Here is a 23,097-nt window from a genome sequence, read left to right as displayed (position 1 = left end):
CCATGCCTCAAAATCTCCCTTCTGTAAAAATAACACCATAATAAAGCAGAATGCTGCTCTTACTTTTAACAGGGGCATACGTTTATAAAGTATGGAAGGTCAATAAGAAAACCCTTTCCCTATTCTGGAGCCTTGCTGCCTTCAACTATGTATACACCGGAAACACAGAATGCATACACACATCCGTGTGTATGACATATTCATTTGTTGTTGGACTACAAAAGACACAGGTTCCCCATCCTTGCAGCAAAGGTACTAAACACATTACCAGGTTCACAAGCAAAATTTTCTTCTGAACTTTTCATAGTTATAGAGTTTGCATTTTTGACCTTGTTTCCCCAGTTACCTACATGTGCCCTATAGACAGAAGTAGAGAAAGCTAATATCAGTATTGGCTCAAGGGTTGTTTCTGAGAATGATGGCTCTGCAGTTATCAAGGAATGCAGAGCAAATTTGGGTTCTTGGAGGCTTAAACTATGGCCAGAGATACTGATGTGGGGTAGGACAAAGAAGAGGGCACTTTAGCTCTGTGAAACCTGGCACAAACGAATACTGATGTTTGACAAGGTTAGTCAAGTTTGTTTTCAGACCCCAATATAACTGCCACACCTGAGCAGAGTAAATTTCATCTGATCCTACTAATAAATAGCCTTGCACCAAGCTATCTTTGTGACCGATTTCTTTAATTGTAGTTTTTAGACATTATGCCTTTTACCAAGGACTTCTCCAGCAGAAGTGAGGTTTTGGGGAAACTGTTTGGGGAGAAATTAACATGTATAAAGGATACAGAAATGCAGAGAAGTTTTTACTAGAAGTGGGTTGAAGACTTGTATCTGGCAAACTTTTACACAGAATTTATATACTTCCTGGTCTCTCCCTCTCTCTCATGTGTGTGTGTGTGTGTGTGTATGTGTGTGCGCGTGTTGTCTTTACAAAGCTGAACACAGGTTCAAATCTGCTTAGGCTACCCTACTTGCTTATTGGAGTTGGAGCCCCCCATTAAATGCCCATTCACTTCCCATATAGAACCCAATCACTCTCACGGCTGTGTATTTATTGAATATACAAAACATCTAATTGCCATGTGTGGGGCCTACTTGTGGTTGGCCTTCAGCCGTGTGATAATTACATCTCTTCAGCTGTGCATGTTTTTGCCCAGGCAACTATAGAAAGGAGGTACAAAACAATATTTGTGAATAACAGATGCAGCATTTAAACTGAGCTCTCTTACATTAATTTAACTTGTGGGTTTTGTTTAATGAAAGTAATTGCAGTTTTGACGAACAGATTTTTTTATTATTACACATTGTTATCGCATGACAGGATTAATAAGATTTCGACTTGTTTAAGAGCTTATGTAGTTAGTGGAGATGAGAAACGTTGTGTAGGTAGTAAGGTGTGTTTTACATTATTATTAGAAGATTCAAAATATAACTTTCTTTAAAACAGGAAGCAACAGCTATCATTATACAGAAATAAAATTAACATACCGGTACTCATTATTAAATGCAGAGGTGTCTGGGAGAAGAGATGAAATATTAACATCCTATCATAAATGTAATTTTTCAAACCACAGGTCTATTATAGAAATTAAGATGGAAATGACCTGTTGCCCCAGGATGTGAACATACTTGTGAAATCACTAAATTTCTGAAACTCCTTAACTGATAAAAAAGCAAAGTATTTGTTTTATTCATTAAACCAGAATATCCTCTGCCTAATTAAGTAAATTCTCAGTACCTCCACCTAATTTAAGAAATAAGTCAAGCCTCTGCCAAGGAAATACTGCATCCATTAACATAAGAGAAGAGGGTGCAAGGGCCGATTCACAAAAAGAGCAATGTAGTAGGAAGGGGGAACTGGCAATCATCACCTCCCTTACTCTTTCAATAGCAGATGAGTCCCACTGGATCAAAAGCCATTGCACTGTATTTAATCCACCATGATTAAGAACATTCTTGTCTCTAATATATGCAAGCTTTTGTGTCTTTCCTGATTTAAGCCAGTGGCTTTCAAACTGTGACCTGGAAAACCTTGGGAATACTCAATGAGAAGATGAGCCATGGCAGGCAGCTTGCTCATTACTGGTGTTCCCCTTGCAAAATGCAACTACAGCCATGTGTTTTGGAACTTGTGGGACAAACTGTGGAGGTTTGGTTGATCTACTACTCAAAACAGATACATGGAACTTCCAGATTCAGAAGGTGAATTCTGTTGATTACCACTTATCTGGAGGTTGCAACAAGAGGCAGCAATCACACTCATATTCTGTTTGTAGACATCCCAGAAGCATCTGCTTCACCACTGTGGAAAACAGGATGCTGGACTAGCCTGACTTTTGCTCAGAGCCCAAAAGGGCTGATTCTATTCCTCTGCCACTCCTTCAGACATTTTAGGGGCCTCTACTGATTATAAACCCTTTCATGACTTTTAAGCCTTTTAGCTCTTTGCAACTGATTGGCATGCCAGATAATTTTAACACAGTTATTCTCCCTCCCTACAATGTCATCTTTAACATCCAGGATTAAGTTTCAAATGTCATCTATTACATACTGAGAATCCCAAAGAAAGTCAATAAACTGTATTTCATAAATCCAAACCATATTGTCTGACTCTGGAAATTTCAATAATATCTCCTAAGTTAACACATTCATTTTGTGCTAAATGTAGACGGTGGGTGGTCTATTCATCATAAGAAACTATTTTCAGTAGTTTAATATATTGTTCAAAGTCTGAAACAAATCTGGTTAATTATTTTTACAGAGAACACATGAACATCTCTCTCTCCAAAAAAAATCACTTCTAGGTTCACCAAACTAAGGAAGATGCTAAGATCCCTGCTCCCACTCTTCTGTCACGAGTATTTAAAAAATGAATAAAAAGATATCCAGCAGAGGGTATGTCAGCTGCAATTATCACATACAATTATAATACACATCTGAGAACTATTTTTGCATTGGTAGGTTCCTCTATTATTTATAATCCAGAATTACAAATGCTATCTTTCTCCCTTTTAGAACTCTGTTGCATAGCATCTTGAGTTGTGTTTTATTTTCTAATCATTAACTATAATTTCAAAACCCCATGGGGTGAAAGGAGTGAAAACAAAGAGGCTGACACAATCAGTCGGAGTTCTTATTTAGGAGGTTGCTATTTTGAAAGATGCATGGTAGTTAAATGCAGTTATTTAAACTGCAATTATCAAAGAAGATTAAATAAATGAGATGCATCTATTGTATTTTTTTTATGTATTCACTTAAAAGATTTTAGAACCACCCTTCATCAATTAGATACTAGGGCACTATATAAGATAAAGCCAAAAATGGTCATATACCCAAATTACAAATCAAAACAACTTTATGGGGTTGTAAATACAATAGGATAGACTGCACAACTAAAATGTCTCGGCAAAGATAAAAGTTCTCACTTGGAATTGGAAAATATAACAAGGTCAGAATACTTCTTGGAGAGGGTGTTACATGGTTGGGGCTTCAAGATGGAGACAACTCACTCCTTAAAGCTATTTAACTTCACTAGCAGATCTTAAAACATGGGCAGGCTGCTATTGGAAGGGAGCTAGGCTTTGGTTAGAATGTCAATCTGTGTAGGCATTGCTAAATTCAAGACCACATAATCGCCCCAGCTTACTTTTTATATGGCTCGGTTCACACCAACTCTTTCTAAGTAGCCATGCACCTGCACATATGGTCATGTAGATAAATTCAGCAACCTGGTTCAAAGTCCTGCTCACTATAATTCCCAGTGGGTATAATTTAAAATGGTAGGCCTTCTTTTCTTCCAAAGAGAGAACCAGAATTTTTTTTATGTCTCTTTGGCTTTTTGTGCTTAATTGGTTACTAACTTTTATTATTTTAATGTATTTAAGTTGATTCTTCAATCCACCCTGGGATAATAGTTGATGAAGGACAGTTTAGCAATTGAATGGATTAATAATGACAATAATAAGGGACTTTAGGCTGGGGCTATATTTTCAGGAAGCAGTTTTAGAATTACTTTTAATACATTATATAAAATTGTGAGTTGCCTTGACCAGGTTGGACAGTGGTGTTTTATATATAAATTCCACATTCATAAAATTAATTCCTGTAGAGTCTTTAGATAAGACCTATGCACTGTGGCCTTTAAACAGAAATGGACCTTTAAGCAGAAATGGTCCCTTAAGCGGTCCTGTCTTTTCCCTGAGGAGTTTGCTACTGTATGTGTTTTACCATCACTAGCCTAGTTCACATGACTGTGGCCAGAGGGGAACTCACAGCTTCTCTGCTCTTCCATGGGTTCCCCCCTCCCAAGCTGTGTTAGGCTAAGGCAAGATTTGGCTTAGTATGTCATCCAAATCAATCTCTCCTCATGAACCACGAGGCCAAGGTTGTGAGGCTCATAGGTATTGTGTTGAGGAGGTATTTTTATACATGTTGCTTACATCAAGTCATCAGGAGGGTACAGAGGCGTTAGGTTGCCCCCAAGATTGGGGCCCCCCAGCATGCATCACATCACATGCATTGTGCATGTGTGACTGTACGTGCAAACAGAAGACGCCAAGCACTCTGGAGGAGCCAGCCACTGGACCTGCAATAGGCAGGGCCACCTCAAGACTGAGTGGGCCCAGCTCTCTTAAAACAAATATTAAGGGGGTTGATGTGCCTTCAGCCCCCTAGAGTTGGCATGCCTAGGAGGGTATATTGTGTTACATGCCGATTGGTTTCAAAGTGTTAACATATATGTTGCCATAGAATCAAGGTACACTATTAAGCTTTTTCTACTTGTTCTTTATCTTCACTATTGTTACAGGGGGGTGTTCTCCTTGCTGTTCCTCAACAGTACATTCCAAAGGGGGGGGGGGTAGAGATTACAAAAAGCAAGCAAGCAATAGGTGATTCTCTAGCCTCAGGGTCATGGCCTCTGGCCTATAGTGGCTGCTGGCCTAAAATGGTACTTGTCTGGTTCTGATCCTCTTCGATATCATGAGGCCATTGTCAAAGGCTTACTGAAATCAAGATACACTACTTCCACAGCATTTCCCTGATCCACCAAGCATGTAACTGTATCAACAACAGCAAAAAAGAAATGAGATTTGACTTGCTTTTGAGAATCCCATGCTGGGTCTTAGTAATCACAGGATCATTTTCTAAATAATTGCAGACCAACTGTTTAATTGGCTATTCTAGTACTTTTCCTGGTCAAGTGACCAGTCAGTAGTTACCTGGCTTTTCCTCCCTCCCTGCAAACCATTTAGAAGATGGGGACAACATTTGCTAGAGATGGATTTCAAGTGCTATTCAGATATATACTGCTTTCAACAGTGGAGGGTAGAACATAACCACCTGGGTTGGTAGACAGTGAATCCTCACTTTTAAGCTATTGTAAAATGGGTATCTTAAATGGTTTTAGACTATACTGTATTTGGACTTGGATTGAAAACTAAATAATCCAAACAGATGCTTCAGAATCCATGTTCAGCTAAGAATACAAGATAAAAAATTAACACAATCAACAAATATATTACAAGAAGTATGGTAATATAAGTAATAAAAAACTGCAAAAACAAAGGGGGACAACGACCCTGAACCAATAAATTAACTAAAATGTCGGGAAGCCCTAAATGGCTCAAGTTGCATTAAGAGCTGAACACCTCTAAGCCATTTACAGTTATGAGGCTGTTACTCCTCACTGTGCTTTCATAGCTGATGCAGCATAAATAAAAGAAAAACAAGCAGCCTTGCAAAGCGAGAGGTGGCATAGCCACGCTGAGATAAAAATGCAAGAGCAATTTCTAAAAGATTTATGAGCTTTAGATTTTGAAAGTTGCTCTCGTGCACACACTGGATATAAAAATAAAGCCACATGACAGAAATAGAACCAATATGGAAGACTAAAATCCGTCACAATGTATTTTATGTAGGGATGGGTTAGCCTACCTGTACCCCTTCTCAACCAACTGGATAAAATTATTTGCACAGTGAGATCTGTTGAAGGGCTGCAACTGAATTTCAAGCCTTGCAACTTCACTGTTAGAGAGGTTGTCTGATTATGCTCCTCAGATCTATTTGAATGAGTGAAGATACCCAGCCCCACTATTCTCAATTTATGATTTTCCGGGTTACTCCACAATTAGATGTCTTCTGTATGCCATTCCAGAATCTTAAAGAGCCACTTGATTATCCTCCAACCAAAATCCCCTAACAAGCCATCCATAAGCCTATGGTATGTCAATCTGTCAAAATGCAATTCCTAACATGTCAGGATAATTAATGATCCATGACAACTTTCCTAAGAATACAGAGCTTCTCTGATTTCTTTCCCCCACTCCTAGTTTATGATAATCTCTGCCGTAAAATAGGCTCTACTCTCCATTCAGATCTAACACTTTTTGAAGCATCTCAGCAATATAATAAAAGGCTCAGCCAAGCAGCTGATTGCACTAGTCACGTATGTGGGGAAGCTACAAAATTGTCATCCCCTTTCTACACATCATTTCCATATTCAACATGCTTAGTCAATATGGTACCCTCGAGATGCCATTGAACTCTGTCCCATCATCCCTGACAATCAGCTATGCAGTCTAACAACATCTGGAGGCCACCACATTGGCTACTTCTGTTCTATGTTACCATCCCAGGATCTTGGGATGAAAAAAGTGAGTCATCCAAAAAACCCTGCTCTTCCAATCTTTCATGGTTTGGAATCCAACATTTTTCTGCTCTCTCACTTTTGCTTGGCAGCACAGCCAGATTATTACAACATGCTGTTGTGTTGCTATTTAAGTTTTATTTAGATGAATTTTATCCTTTGAGAAATTATCTCAGCCTTCTGGTGGCTAGTAAGAGAAGCATGCCATTAGCAAGCAAGCAGATGAAATTATTATTATTTCTTTATACTCTACCTTTCCCTGATGGGACTCAAGGTGACTTGCATATACAAATGAGAACTGCTAAAAACGTAGGAAAAAACTATCATTAAAAACAAACAATTAAACACTGATGAAAGTAAAACTGCACGAATATATAAAAACTATTAAAACTATAGTCTGTTCCAAGAAGCCTGTTGGAACAAATGGCTTCACCTACTGGTGGAAGGGCAAGGAGGTGAGTTTGCTTTCCTTTATTTCCATGCCTTTGGCTAATTAAACAAACTATTGACTTTAAAACGGTGTGTGTAATTGTTTTGTTTGTTACTGTTATGTACTTTTGTGTTTTTTGTATTGTAAACTGCCCGGTGATCCTAGAAATTTAATTTCATCATCATCATCATCATCATCATCATCATCAACAACTAACTAATACTGGCTCTGCGGAGTGGTTTCAGATAGGGGTTTCTCCAAGCCCTATCCTGGTATTGTCCAGAGCAGTTTCCAATTTATGTTTCAAATTAAATTTAACTTTTCTAACTCTTGAAGCATCTGATACCACTTGCTCAGCATATCCTTTGTTTGGCTCTTGAAATATTTCATACTAGTAAAAATAGCTCTTGGTCCTTGCACTTTATCAATTTATAATTTCCAAGGGGCGGGGGGAGAGAGAGAATGTTATTACATCATAGATTTAAGACTGAACTAATACAAATTGTACCATAAAGAAAGATTTTCCAAATGTGCATCAAGGAAAACTGCGCTCTCTCTCTCTCTCTCTCTCTCTATATATATATAAAACAATACGTATGGTGATGATCCAGGGCTACGTTGAACCTTTAATTTGCACCATGTATTTAGTATAGTCTTATCTATCTCTCCAATGATAAGATCCAATTTTGGAAACCAAAGTTAATTAACTAAAGGGCATTTTTAATTCATATTTTGCTGGGCTTGTGACTATATACAATAAAACCCAGTAGACTCTCATTATCAATTTAGATGCATAATAATATAAATTAATTTTTGATAATGTTATACCCCCAAGTAATTCAGATTTAAATAATGTCTTTCCAGCGTCTATTGGAGGTTTACCATTCTACATGAATGTTAAGAGTAACTTTCTGCCATAATTGTGAAATAGCTAAATTGTGCCTCACTGGTAGATTCTGAACGGGGGAAGAATATTTTAGGTAATAGATTCATTTTTATCAAAGCTATTTTACCTGACTAAGATAAAAGGATACCTTTATCTTGTCTAGTGACCTAAATCTTTCATTGTTTCTTTTAATAATTTCTGATCAATGTCCTGAGCTCCTAGATTAAATTTTCTTTGAAGTGAAATTCCTGGATATTTAATTGGTTTATTTATAACAAGGAGAGAATATTTTGTAACAATGCTATGCACAGCTGGTTTTCTATAGATTAATACCAAACCACTCAAATTAGGTTACAGTTGCTATTATAGTAAAAAATTATACTGTAATTATTATATGATATAATATTTGAAGGAAAGGGGAAATGATTCTTCTGGATTTGTTCTTGTATATCATTTGCACAAAGAACCTGTTAACGCATCTCACTAACTATGGCTTAGTACAAACTCATGAGCGTGAGGGCTCCAAGAGAGACAATTTGCTCCTCCCTGGTCTTTCTCCTGCTGAGACAGAGATATGTGGCTTGTAACTATGCTGTTTGCTGGGTGCTCTGAGCAAATCCAGAGGCATAGTAAGCCTCTGCCCCACACCTCTAGATCCAAGCTGCAGGGAGCAGCAGAAGCTTGTTTTTGCATTGCACAGAATCATCCACCACTTCCCCAGATACAATCTTGGACCTGGAGAGAAGGGTACGGGATTGTCTGTGACCTCCCACTGCATTTTAGAGGTGCAGCCTGAGCTCAGAGGCAAGACCCTGCTCCTTGTGGAAAGAGAGAGATCCTGGCAGACACCCATTTGTGGTTGGTCACAAAGGCCAGTCAGAATTTGAAGACCCTTGAAAAGGATGTCCGGACAAAGATCCCAAGGCAGAAGGCAGGCATTCTATATGACAATGACTTTTGACATGGACATACTAAACATAGAGGACACAGGAACCATTAAACCTGTATTTCAGAACTGGATTACTTTTATTTTCCACACAATAAAAGTGACCATTGAGTATAGCAGGCTATATAAGGTCTTTATATACCCTTTGGACCCCTGACCATTAGGTCCAGTCGTGACCGACTCTGGGGTTGCGGCGCTCATATCGCTTTATTGGCCAAGAGAGCCGGCGTACAGCTTCCAGGTCATGTGGCCAGCATGACTAAGCCGCTTCTGGCGAACCAGAGCAGCGCACGGAAACGCTGTTTACCCTTCCACCGGAGTGGTACCTATTTATCTACTTGCACTTTGACATGCTTTCGAACTGCTAGGTTGGCAGGAGCAGGGACCAAGCAACGGGAGCTCACCCCGTCGCGGGGATTTGAACCGCCAATCTTCTGATTGGCAAGTCCTAGGCTCTGTGGTTTAACCCACAGTGCCACCCGCATCCCTAGCAGGCTATATATCTTGTTATTATTACAACAATATTTATTATGACAGCATTATTATTATAACAGCAGCAACTGCCCATTCAGTGACCCTGAAACACAGTTAAAAAAACTTATGTCAGAACTGCACTTCCAAGGACTTGTGGAATTTCCCCAATAGCGCTGTAATGTTCAAATTGACCCTGCTCAAGCTGAAGGTCCTGAATACCACCAGCAGCCATTCACTTAGTATCCTGTTTTGTTTCTAAATACCTGACACAGAGATGTGGATGATAGATGAACTGCAATGCCCTTCACTCTGAATACCTTGATCTTTACAGTGACAAATGCCACGTTTAGCAGCTTGGGGATGACATCGGCAATTGGTTTTACTGAGCACAAGAAGAAGAATATACAAAAAAATAAAAGCTCCCCGGTTTTAATGAAAAACTAATGGGTTGCCTGTTCCTGCCCTCCCAGGAAAACATAACACTTCTCGCAATGGCAGTACCAGTAAAGTTGCCACTGAGTAGTGTTTCTTGGCTGACCTGAGAGTCTGCTCTTTGAGATTATAATGTCCATTCAGACTGAAATATATTATTTTTCCTCACCACAATGTCTTGACCTGATTTATGCAGCCTTTATAGCGCCATTATGTGCAAAACATAAGCTCCATTGACAGCAAAAACATTGCAAAGATGGCAGAGATAGCAGCTGCAATTCACCACAGGAGTCAAGGCCAAGCCTTCGAAAAAGGCTTGAACTTGTGTTCCACAACAATGTAATACATTTTCTATCCATGACTGAAATGAAGATAGCATACCTATGCTCCTATGCACTGGAATCTCATGTCTTTTGTCTTTTTTCCTGATCCTCTCTCAACCCCCTCCTTCTAGGGCTTTGGAGTTTGTTTCCCCTGATTTCTCCAAACAAGGAGGGATGATCTAGTTAGCACAGCCCTTCCTTACGAGCTTTGCTTCTTCTGTTTAAAGAAAGGTGCAAGGCTTTTCCCGCTAACATCATGGTTTTAATTTAATTTTGCTCTTAACAGAAGTTGGCTTGAAACATCACTTGTTACTTAGCTACTTCCAAAATCAGAGTCATGTGAGGAAATGGAGGGAGTTTGCTATTGCCCCTGTCTGCCTAGCCCAATTCCCTTGCCTTCAATGATCCTTTCTGCAGTGAAGGGAGCTGTACCTTTGCTATAGAGGGGTAACTTTGCTCCTCTGCAAATTCTCACAGATGCCCAACTAGGGCTTGTGAAGATTCCTTTGCCCAATTTTGTATGCCCCCAGCCTCTTTCTGTGGCAGCCAAGCACAACACAGCACTCACTATCTGAAAGGTCCCCCTTACCCTCTGGAGAGACTTTGTGGCAGGCACAAGGACTACAGAGGGACAAAGGGGAAGAGAAAATTCTGTGAGTTGCCTTCTCTAGATACAACTCATTGAATTCACATTTTCACCAGTTTTGTTTTTGTTTTTTTAATTTGGGAGGTGGCAGACTATTGATGAGGAAAAGCAACACTTTAGCTAAGCCTTACTTTTTTCTTTACAGCCAAGCAACATTAAAGCATAACACATCCTGGTTTATTATGTTTGGGAGCAGGGGCTGTCATTCAGCAGCAGCAGCAGCAACTACCACTTGTACCTAGAATACATAGCTAAATGAATACCAGATCATTCACAAGAGGGACAGTCTTATAGCAGCATTTAGTCTTACCTCCCAAGTCCCCAGGGAAGGCTGCTGTAAGAAAATTATTACTTTGTCACAGCACCACATGCCATTGTACCTAGTCAGCCATTAACTAAAAAAAAAAAAAATACTCAGGAATGAATGATTTCTATACCACATTCATCATTCTTGGGGGCAAGGAGAGAGAGAACTCCCCTATTTATCAAGTATGAAAAGCAGTTGATAAGATATATTTGATATACAGTGACATTTGCTTTTAATCAATTTAAAGTGAAATTGCTGATGGATAGGTGGACTTGTCAAAACATAATACCCCTTCAATATATAATCCAAGATTACATTTATAAAATGCATGTTTGGTCCTTTCTCACCAAAGAGAGCAGAAAATGTGAATGCAATTACTCTCCCAAGATAAAGGTAATCTCTTTCTCTTCCCCACCCCACCTCCTGAAGTCCTACTTACATCTTCAAGGAATTGCCAGGATTTTCCTTTACACCACAAAGCTTTAAATCCTGGCACAGAATCATAATTGCTTTATAGGTCATTTAATTTTCCAAGTACATTCAATCAAAGACCCTAAACACTAAAATCCTGCCTCAATAAAGTGAGCATTATGATTCTGAGTGTTCTCTTTACAGATGAAGATCGGAAAATGGCCATATCATCTGCATAGCACTCATTTTATCTCCATCGCTCGGGACTCATAGATAGTTATCTTTTTTTCCCATTCCCCCCTTTCCTTTTTCTTTTTGCATGCAATGCAATACAAGACACACTTGTGTTCAGCAGCAGATCAAAAACCATGCTATACTTCATGCCGCTGGCTTTATTTAACACCACCATCACCATAAATTTTACTCCTTTCAAGTCTGAGTGGGGGGGAAATTTACACACAGAAGTGTGTCTTCGTGGTTTTGGATGCTGCCAGTGTGGTAAATGATGGTCTAAGCAGCCAGGGATAAATGCTGCATGAAGTACATTTCTAATATTAAACCAAGGTAAAAGGCAAGAATAAACTTTTATGACACCTTGATGGAAATAATTCACATCCTTGCAATTCAGCTCCACATTAGGACAGAAAATAATTTATGTTATAAATTAGGAAGCAGGTTCTGTCATCCTCACCTTGGCCAGTGCAGTTAAACTTACAGGCAGGTTTTCGTATGGCTTAGAGTCAGCAAGATTTTCTTCTGAAAAGATCGTGCTTTATTTCAAACAGACACCCTCGCCCCTCCATAGGTGGCTACACATAAGATAAAAGTGGAAGCGAAAATATAGGAGGCTATGATTCAATTAAAAACCTACACAATACATTACCTTCCGCCTCGGGCACTGAAAGGTACTACATGGATCCCCAAAGGGCCGCCGTCATTGGAGACTTCAACGAGCTTTACCATATCACTGTGAGACAATGATGAATGAGGGAACATGAACATGTACCGTAAATGAACCAAAAAAAGGACCACACACACATAAACACAAACACAAACAAACACACACACACAAAGATATTTGAAAATTGGTAGTGATGATAGGAGCACTGAATGTTACATACCTCAGTATTAATCTGATGGCATGAAAGGAGATCAATCATCAAAAATAATTCAGTTAATAAATCAAATGAAATGTGAACTAATGTTTTGGGTAAGCTTAATCCATTATATGAATTGTATTATGTTCAACAATGACAGGTGGGGGTTCAGATTGGCTTTTGCATGGATTGAGAGCGAAGCCATTGTATTGTATGAAAACAGACAGTTCAAATGCAATTCCCCCTCCCAATAAAAATTAAATCTATTATTTCTAATAATTGTATTGTATGAAAGCAAACAGTTAAAATGCAATTCCCCCTCCCCATAAAATACAATCTATTATTTTTTAATAATTTGAAAATGCCACATACATGAATATTTTTTTAAAATATATATATTCCAATACAGGCTAAGTGGTCAGGTGGATATATTCAACGGCACTGATATTCCATTTTGGATAAGCACTAACACTGACAGTAAAAGCATTCAGACAGTGAAAAACATGGTTTATCATACCCATAGTTAAAAACTCACGACATGGTTTAAACTTCTACACACAGAACATACAAACCATAGTTTAGAGTGGCTTTCATTTCCTGTCTGCTCAGCACTCAACTTCCTGAGCTCACTCCTCTCCCCATGGTACAGCCAGCCCCTTGAGGTAGAACAATGGCTCTAACTATGGTTTGTCAATTCTCAGTGAATTTAGAAGTTACAGCAAACTAGAATCAACATAAACTGTAGCTTGCAGATTCAACTGCAAACTTTGAAGATACAGCTCTTTACCCTGGCTTTTGACACTTGAGATGTATATCTTTAGGATCCACCATGTTTCTGTAATTTTGTTATTTTAAGCTCTTTTCAATATTGTGTTTTAATTTTTGTAACCCACCCTTGGGCTCTGGAGTGAAGGGTGGTAATAAATTGTAATAGCAGCAGCAGCTGCGGCTATATGGAATCTTATTGGCTACACTAGTTTTCTGAAATATGGTGAAATCCTGATGTCATGTTTCAACAACTCATTGATTATATGCTATCATATTAGTCATTTAGACCCATGAGACCTGAGTTTCAAAAGCTATTGTCAGCCATGAAGGCAGCTTATTCAGAAAGGGGTGTCAAATTAGCAAAGGATTCCCCACCCAACAAAACAGGGTCTACTGACTAAATGAGAACAGCTCTCACTGGTTAAACCGTTCATGTAGGAATTCTATTTAAACCGGATACTGGGGAAAAGGCAAACATGTTAATTACTTTGATTTTCTATGAAATTGTCTTTATAATTCATATTTTATTTGTAACAGAGTTGTTCTAAGAGAGTAGCAATACTATATTCCATTAAATAGAACTATTAACAAATGTAAAAAAAAATAATCTATACCCAATATCACATTCTGAATGATCTAAGAGTCTAAGAGTGTTTAATACATGTTTCACTTGAATAACAGCCCCATCACTAGGATAATGTCTAACAGAAAACTGTTTTTGAAACCAAGCAGGATTTCCAAAGCAGCTTATGAGATGTCAGAGTAACAAGAAATTTAGGGGGTGAGGGTCAGCAGTTCTAAAGACACACATTTTACTGGGATAAGACAGGAAGCTGCCTTATGCAGAATCACACCATTGAGCCATCCAACTCAATACAGTCTACAGGAACTGATAGAAGCTCTACACGGTTTCAGACAGGAGTCTTTCCCACCCTGAACTGGGGAATGAACATGGGAGTTTTCTGCATTTTATAGTGCAACTTCATGAGTACCAGGCAATATAAGTGGAAGCAACACAGCAGGGAAAAATTCAAGAGAACAGCCAAATTGATTTTTCATTACTTGTTGAGTGATTGCGCTCTCTCTCTCTCTCTCTCTCTCTCTCTCTCTCTCTTTTTCTGCATAGCTTGAATAAGCCAATATTCTCTTGCCATGGTAAAAATGGGCACATCCAAAGATAATGATGTATATCTTTTAACAGATTCTTCCCACATAAAAATTGGTTATCTGAATAAAAACTCCATATCTACCTTACACATAACTCTTAGTGAAGGCAACAATACAGTTTTTTTCACAAAATGGCTTTTCTTTTTGGCAAATGCTCCCTGATTAAAAAATAAATAAAAATCCAATGTGCTTACTGATGTTCTAAATCTACCCAGGGCTTTTATGCTTAGAGGTCTTGTGCTTAAAAAAAAAAAATGAATACAAGCAACTCCCCGTTTGCACTCTCTCCCAGGTCAAAAACAACTTGCACGTCACACATCAATTGAATGGATGCAAAATGGTTGCCACCTGTACTGGCATCTTATGAATTCAGGCCATTATTAAATGTTGCGAAAGTCTTTATTAAATGTTATTACTCTCCCTCAGCCCCAAAGATCCTGGGAACTGTAATTTGTTAAGGGTGCTAAGGAGACCCCTTATTCCTCTCCCAGAGCTACAATCCCAAGAGTGGTTTAAAAATCAAACCATTTCCCCAGAGAACCCTGGGAATTGCAGCTCTGTGAGGAGAATGGCGGGTCTTCTAACAACCATCACTACCCTTAACAAATCTTTTGGGGAACCTATGGCTGTTAAAAAGTGGTATGATACTGCTTAAAATGTATAGAGTGGATTTGAACAACAATATAATTTAAGTGTAGCAGCTTAAGTGTTGCTACTGTGCTGTATCTTTGGTGTTATAATTAAACATGCAATGCTATTAATAAACTTACTCTAAAGAATAGTTGCCAGCATTCTCCAGGCTAGCATCTGCATGCCCGACTGGTTCAACTCTGCTATTTTCCTCTTCTGTTCCATCTTCATCCTGGTCAGAACAAAAGTGACAGTACCACATAAGCATTTGAATTACCTTTGGATGTCAACATTTATTCCAGAATTGCTTCCTCACCCCATCCCACAAGAAATATCAAAATTAATTTGATATAACTATTCGTATTCAGCAGTAATGAAGAAAGGTTTATATTCAAGTATGCAATATTTGAAATTGCTCCACAAAGTGCTATTCTTAATATAAAGAAAAGTTTATTTAAAAAATCAATTTGATAAATGAAACAACACAGTGAGCTTTAATCTTAAGTTACAATAATTGACACTTATCATTTTATTATTAATTATATTTACTAGATGCTCTTTTCATAAGAATAATTCAGTGACATACTATTTTTTTAAGAGTGTAAAAACAGGAACAACCTAAAATACCACAAACACACACACTGCATGTTCTGCACATAAAGAAGAAAGCACACAACCCTGAGATTTCTCCCCATGCCCCATTCATGTGTATACTCCTCACACTGATAAAATACAGAAAGATCAGAAACAAAGGAGATGGTTATAAATACTCATGATTGTGCTAGGCATATAGGGCATTTCCGGATAATGCCCAGATTTTTTGTAGATTACTTCAGTAGTCATTTGTAATAAACAATTTTGAGGACTGATATGTTCAAGGTGTTAAAACATATAGCAAGGGAGTATGGGACACCAGGAGGTAAACTACAGTCTGTGAGCATTTCGTGTAGTGGTGCCGTTCCTGGCCACAAACACGTTGGCAGAGCATGTATAAGTGTGCCCTGCACCTTTCCGTTCTGCCCCCATTCCACCCTTTTAGTGACCTATTTAGTGCATTAATCAGTTGTTGCCTATATACTGATTGCAAACATTCTGGTTTTCCTATGGTGGGGTGATGAAGATGTGGCCCTTTCAAATGTTGCCGGACCACAACTCCCATCATCAGCATTGTTCATATTGCTTGCGGCTGGTGGAAGTCCAACAACATCCCATTCCACCCTTTTAGTGACCTATTTAGTGCATTAATCAGTTGTTGCCTATATACTGATTGCAAACATTCTGGTTTTCCTATGGTGGGGTGATGAAGATGTGGCCCTTTCAAATGTTGCCGGACCACAACTCCCATCATCAGCATTGTTCATATTGCTTGCGGCTGGTGGAAGTCCAACAATATCTGAAGGTTCAAAGGTTCCCCACACAGGCCTAGACTCTTGTTCCCTTACTCATAAACATGGAAGGAAACATTGAAACTATCACAAACAGGAGACTCATCAAAGACCTATATTTGCGGCCTGTATTTTTAAGTCCCTCACCATGCCCCCAATACAAATGCCCATGCTTCAGGCTCCTTGAAGAAATCCTACAGAATTTGCTGTTTGCTGAATAACTACTCTGCAGAACACAATGGAAACTACCAATTTAACAGTTACCACGAAGACACATCTTCCATAGCCAACACACTGTGGCTGTTGTGCCACGACATAAATACCAATTGCTTAAAGGGTTTCCATTAAACTCTGGAGCAATAGGAAGATGGAGAAAGAGCAATTAAGCAATTTCCGGAACTGTTTTTGGATTCTAAAAAAACTTTAAAGGGTATTACGTTGGTTTACCTTACCTGGAAATTTAAACTGTTGCTACATATACATACTCCATTTTAATCTGAAAATTATGCATGCAGTAGCTATTAGTTCATCCATTTATGGGACTTTTCATTAGAAGAGGAGGAGCCACAGCATTCTTAGCTCTGCAACTTTCACAGACATTTGTGTTTCTTTCATTCCTCCCATGTACAAACACACAAACACAAAAAAACTATTGTAATGTAGCCAGCAGATTTCAGAGCGCAGATTTTAGATTCTACACACTGAGGCATCAATCAGCAAAATAATAAGTGGTGGGTGAAGGGTTATGAGTTCAGCGCAGAGAGAGTCAGACAATATATTAAATTATTGAAGAGATATTAAAGCAAGGCAGAGGCAGCTGGTAATGTCCAATTGACATTTCCTCTGAGAGTCTGCAAAAATAAGGAGCTGGATGCACCAAGCTTTCTCTCTGAGTTGTAGATGCTTTGTGCACGCGCTGGATGGAAGCTCGCTGCGTGAGACGGAGCTCCTTGAAGATTGATGATCCTGTGTTTTGAGAGGCTCTAATATGCACTTCTTAGTCATCTATCTCTCTTAAGCACCAGGCAAGTAATACATTTCAAAGGTTAACCAGCATCTTGAACTTGCTTAAGACTGCATTAGGAACATAAACACAAACTCCAAATAAGATGTGGGTGTTATTTATTTATTTTAAAAGGTGTTCAAATATATAAAGAGTTGAGTCTTCCAGCAACATGTTAGCAATCATAAGTGATTTCAGATGTATTGATTTTAGCATGTGTGAGTTAAAATTTGCTCCATGGAGCATAACTGAAAACATAAATATTTAAGGATACTAGACAAAACCTCACCAGTGCAGGCTATATACTCTCTTCCCTATGAATACAAAGGAGATGGCTGTGATCCAAAGATACCTGCTTATCTATGGGAAAGCAGAGAGTTTTCCCTTCAAACAGCACGTCCCTCACATCTCATGGAACAATACTCTGGAGTGGCTTCTCACCTTCAGGGGCGGATTTTTAAGGGTGCTGCTAGAATGACTTGAGACACTAAAATGTGTATTTATTTATTACATCTATACTCCACCTTTCTTCCAAAGAGCTCCAAGCAACAGACATGGTTCTCCCCCTCCCAAATTTATAATCACAAGAACCTTGTGATGTAGGATCAGGCTAACTGACAGAGAATGGCCCATGGTCATGCAGTGAGCTTCACGGCCTTAGAAGTCCTACTTTAGCACTGCAACCACTGCACAACCACTGGTTATCCTGTGGAGAGATGATATTAAAATAAAATCATGGGATTAGAGAAGTCATGTGCAGTGCTCACGGGAGAAGTCGGGCAGCAGTATTCCACGCTAGTTGCAGTTTCATGAGGATACGCCCATGCAGAGTCCACTGCAATAGTTCAACAAGATGTTACGAAGGCTTCCCCCGCTGTATATAACTGAAACTTTAAGAAAAGCACTGAAGGCCACTAAGGACACCTTTCCTCCAGTGATAGTGATGGATCTAGGAGTAAACCCAGGCTATAGACTTGTTCCTTCAGGGAGAGTACAAACCCCTCAAGAACAGGCAAGCTTCCAATTTCCTGAACCTGAGAACCACCTACCCATGAGGCTTCTGTTTTACCAGGATTCAGCTGGAGATTACATGGAATCCCAAAATGAGAGTAAGATAGAGAAAGAGAACATTTGACAGAGATCCATTTTTTTCATGCAACCTAGATCTAGACTAGTAGATCTATGAACAATTGATGAAGAGCCCAGGCAACCTGGCCCCTGCTTCTGCACTTACTCAATCCTGCAAATATTCACAAGGAAGATTTGTAAAGGGCCCTCCATTTTAACAGGTCTTCTGGGAAGTGCCTTGATTTTAATGTTGTAGCTATGCACAGCACATTATGTTGTTCCCTATTGCAGTTAATGTAGTTTGTTTTTAAATTAATTAACAGGGTTTTATTTTTATCTACATTGATTTTCTTTCCCTCTGCTGTTTCAGCACCATTCTAACCTATATTAATAAAGCTGGATAAATTTTTTTTTAAAAAAATTAACACACACTTATTTAAGAGGATGTACAAAATATATTTGGACATTTGAAAAATGTCCTGTCTTCCAGGAAGCCATAAGTTGAAACTGGTGATGGTGGTGTTTGGAGACCTGTTTTCCCTGAAGTTTTAAAACTCTAAGGAAACAGAATAGGTTTTGGAAGTTGAGTCTGGTAATCCAGTGAGGCTTAAAATTTGTCTCTCAATTATGATCCTTAAGAGTAAAAGAAGCTTGTAAACTTCACTAGAGCAGTGGTATGATGATGCTATAATCAACAGATGTGTCTTTTAAAAAAATCACAAAAAACTTTAATATTGCCGTAATCAGCTACTCTTTTATTTCCCATGTAACATAGACTTTCTTTTACATAGAACCAAACGTAGAGTAATTTGGACACCTGCATAGGGAAGTAACTTAGAATTCTCATTTGCTAAAAAAAGCATCTAGCTTCGAAAGTATCTGCAATTATTACCATGAGTTTCTTCTTAAATTAAAAACCCCACCTGTTACTGAGGTAAAATTAGAAAATGCTATACTTTATTTAGGTGTTTGAGAAAGTTCCAGAATCAATGATACAGCAATTTTAAGCAACACATTTGGTACAATTATAGTTTTCATAAAAGTATGTTCAAATCTACATTTTCATAGGAGCATGTACTGAATTACATATTATTAGGAACTACTGTACCAACTTTTTTGCACGGATGCAGAATTTTCAATATAATTTCAGAGTCATATGTTAACAGCATAGTAGGCTAAAAAAAAACACCTGGTTCTTGTATGTCACCTCTCTTCCTCATTGGCTAAGAAATGATTGATTCTATTAAATAGCCATGAACAGTCCAACACTGAGATTTACTTGATTCAATTTATATCATACCTTCCCAAAGGCAAATTATAATCTTGAGCCCTAGAAATTTTGCTGCCTAAAATGAAGGAATAACTCCACATACAGAAGTCAGACAGATAAGCCACTGGATCCCACTGCCATTTGGATCACAACTTCCACCACTTCAGAGGGCAGCTGACTAGGGAATGCAGAGCGCACGCAACAATCCCTTTCCCCCAACAGTTTGCTGCCACTGACTGTGCTCACTGTGCTCACTGCCCATCCAATCAAATGCTGCAATGCAGCAGTAGTTGTGCCAGTGTGTGCCATGTAAGCAGAGCAACTCATGCAATGTGCATGATGCCTGCTGTAGTGCATGGCCTATGCTGGCTTTGCTGTCCCTCTGCCGGCTCACTTGGTCACGGGCTTCTGCTTTAATGCTGTCTCTGGCATACTGGCAGAATATGAGCAAGACAGAAAGGCCAGCGACAACCAAGCATCTCTGCTATCTCATTCTACCTAATGCTAGGATCAGTCCAGGGAATAACCTGAAAGAGGGCGTGGTTGGCTGGCTGGCTGGCTGGCTGGCTGGCTGGCTGGCTCCATTAAGAGAAAGACTCTACACAGCAATGTTTTGTTGGAGGTCTCATTCCCATTTATTATATATGAATACATGCTTCCTAGGGATAGTCGTTTGGTGGGAAAGTGAATTACAATAGTGAAGTTGTCGATTTTGATTGGTATTGTGTCCCTTATGTTACTAATCAATTTTATGTTGCTAATTAATTTCATGAAACAATGCATTCAGGGAAAATAGGATTTTTTTTCAAAAGGAATATGTACCAGCAGAAAATGTTCCAAGCAGGGACCACAAGTAAGTTTGCTGTCCACAATTCTTTCATTTGTTTATTTTGCGGAGGGGTTTCGCTGTCTACAACTACCTCACCCATTCCTACCTCACACTCATGCCCTTTTCCTAGCATTTTTCAGTTACCTGGAAAGGCACTGTTCTCTCCAACACCACAAATAAAAGTGTGAAATGAGATGCTAAGTGAAATAACAAAGACAAGAGCACTGAGAGCCCGGAGAATTATATCAGGATCATTCATTCAGGTGAGGGGGGTGGGGTGTCTTGCTGTTTAGATATGCAACACCACACAGTGGAAGGTCTCAAGTGAAACAAGCTCTTACATGAAGTTCAAACTTAGCAGAGGGAAGGTGAGCCTGAGTGAGCTACATGATGGCTAAGGTGCATTGCCTCATTGAAATTCTGCCAAACAGCAGATACCACTGCACAATTCCACAGTATGAAAGACGGGGCTGTTGCCTTTCAGCCCAAGAGGCAGCTACTGCGTTAATCTTATCAGGGAGAAAAGCTAACAGAGGCAAGGAATAGCTTTCTCTGATAATAACCTGTATAAACATTGAGGCCTTTCTTAGAGTGCCATTTGCATGTCGAGGTCCCCAAGCCACCCGAATAAAACACAATTCACACAGAATTGTTTAAGGTTTTTGGCATAATTTTGGCCACAACTTTATTAAAATACAAAAAAAAATGTGAGTGGTTGCTTGGCATTGGTTGCCACTATCTGGCCCTGCCCGGGGACTGACTGACTTCCGCACGCCTGCAAAAGTCAGAAAGGGAAAACATTTTGGAGAGAAAGATGGAGCTGGGTATCATGCCCTCACCTCTCCCCAAATGCTCCCAGGGGCTCAAAAAGAATGGCAAGACCCTGGATTCCTTTAACGGAATTCCCTTGCAGCAGCAGCACTGGAGGGGCAGGCACAGCCAATCCATGGCCCTCCACCAACCAATTCATAAACCGATGCCTAACCGCAACCTTACAAGTTGTGACAATTTGCTACGCAGCCAATCAGCCAATTGGATAAAATTCCTTCCAGGCCCCTGCCCCAAAAGCAGATGACCCCATGACAGGCATAGCAAGGTCAATGAGAACAACCCTAAATATAGGGAGGGTGGACGAGTGATCCGATGCGCGCAGCGAAAAGAGGAAGCTCAACGCTGCATGCAGGGAATATAAAACCTCCTGGCTGTCAATCATAAAATGGCAACATTAAATTCTCCCCAACGGCAAAGAGGAGCCCAATCGCAATGGTGGCCAACTACAATTACCCACCCAGCAATAGTGGGATGTCTTGTTAGACCCCACCGCAACATGTGCTCTCCATGAAGGAGAACACACTTTGCCTTGGAAGACGATACTTTATGCTTAAAAAAATAAATTCAATAATGTTTGCAATAATAATAAAAGTGTGCCACCATTATCAGAGATATCAGAGATGATACAACTGCCTTTAATGGTGTGTGGGTAGGTGTGTATATCTCCCCATTCCCACTCTGGTCAGGAAACACCTCCCCTGTTCAACCCATAATGCTAGAGACTGAAGTGGTACTTAGACACGAAGAAGTTGGGTGAGAAAATGGCCCAGGAGTTTGGGAAACTTAGAGACAGCAGACAATGACTAAAGGGTAGGCAATCAAGAGAAGGATCCGAGGAGCTAAAAGAATCTTAAACAAAACCAGAAAAGAAACAGATAGCTGAGAAAGGGAGAAAATGAGAACTCACATATTGGGGTGCGGAGCCCCACCCAGCAGGGTCTAGTGACTCTTTGGGAAAAGATTCACAATTGTCACACTTTTTATGTCAGTTTTCATACTTTCTTATAAAAATGGCAAAATTACTTAAGGCCATGCTAATAAACAAGTCATTGGAAGGGAAGAATTCTAAGTTCTTTCAGCAAAGGTATGCTCCCCAACCCATAATAAAATTCATTCACAGGGGAATGCTTAACATTTCCCATATTAATTTATTCTCCTCTGCAAATGCCCTTCCAGGTTAACTTATTGCAGTTCCTTGACACTGCCTGGTTAAAAAAAGGAGGGCAAAGACAGCCTAGGTATGAAAGGTGTTTGCAGAGGAGAAGCAGTGAGCAATGGTAGGGTTAAACACAATCCCACCTTTGACTTCTGATTGTCCTTCCATGCAAATGCCTTCCTCTCTCCACAAAAGTGTTATGGTGCAAGTGGGGATGGATAGTGTTCAGAAGTCTGTTTGGCAAATCACTACAAAGTCGTACATTATATTATACATTATAAATTATACATTAGATTATTGCAGATGCAATAATACAACAAAGAATATCTTATTCCACATAGTTATGTGTATCTTAATAATTATTTACTCTTGGTAACTTCATACTCAAAA

The 23,097-nt window shown here is 39.3% G+C and overlaps 1 protein-coding gene across 6 annotated transcripts in view; it reads right to left on the bottom strand.

Moving 5' to 3' along the window:
- Nucleotides 1-23,097, bottom strand: part of PARD3 (par-3 family cell polarity regulator) — a 563,676-nt gene that overhangs the window by 235,435 nt on the left and 305,144 nt on the right. For all 6 annotated transcript variants that reach the window (XM_083704625.1, XM_083704626.1, XM_083704622.1 and 3 more), the window contains 2 exons: nt 15,306-15,397; nt 12,387-12,470 (listed from right to left, as the gene is read on the bottom strand). In XM_083704625.1, coding sequence (XP_083560751.1) covers nt 12,387-12,470; nt 15,306-15,397 — 176 coding nt within the window. The remainder of the gene's footprint in view (nt 1-12,386; nt 12,471-15,305; nt 15,398-23,097) is intronic.

Source organism: Podarcis gaigeae, assembly GCF_964106915.1.
Source record: "Podarcis gaigeae genome assembly, chromosome: 12".
Classification (NCBI taxonomy): Eukaryota; Metazoa; Chordata; class Lepidosauria; order Squamata; family Lacertidae; genus Podarcis; species Podarcis gaigeae.
The sequence above is the reverse complement of the archived record's forward strand: the minus strand, read 5'-3'. Positions and strand labels throughout refer to the sequence as shown.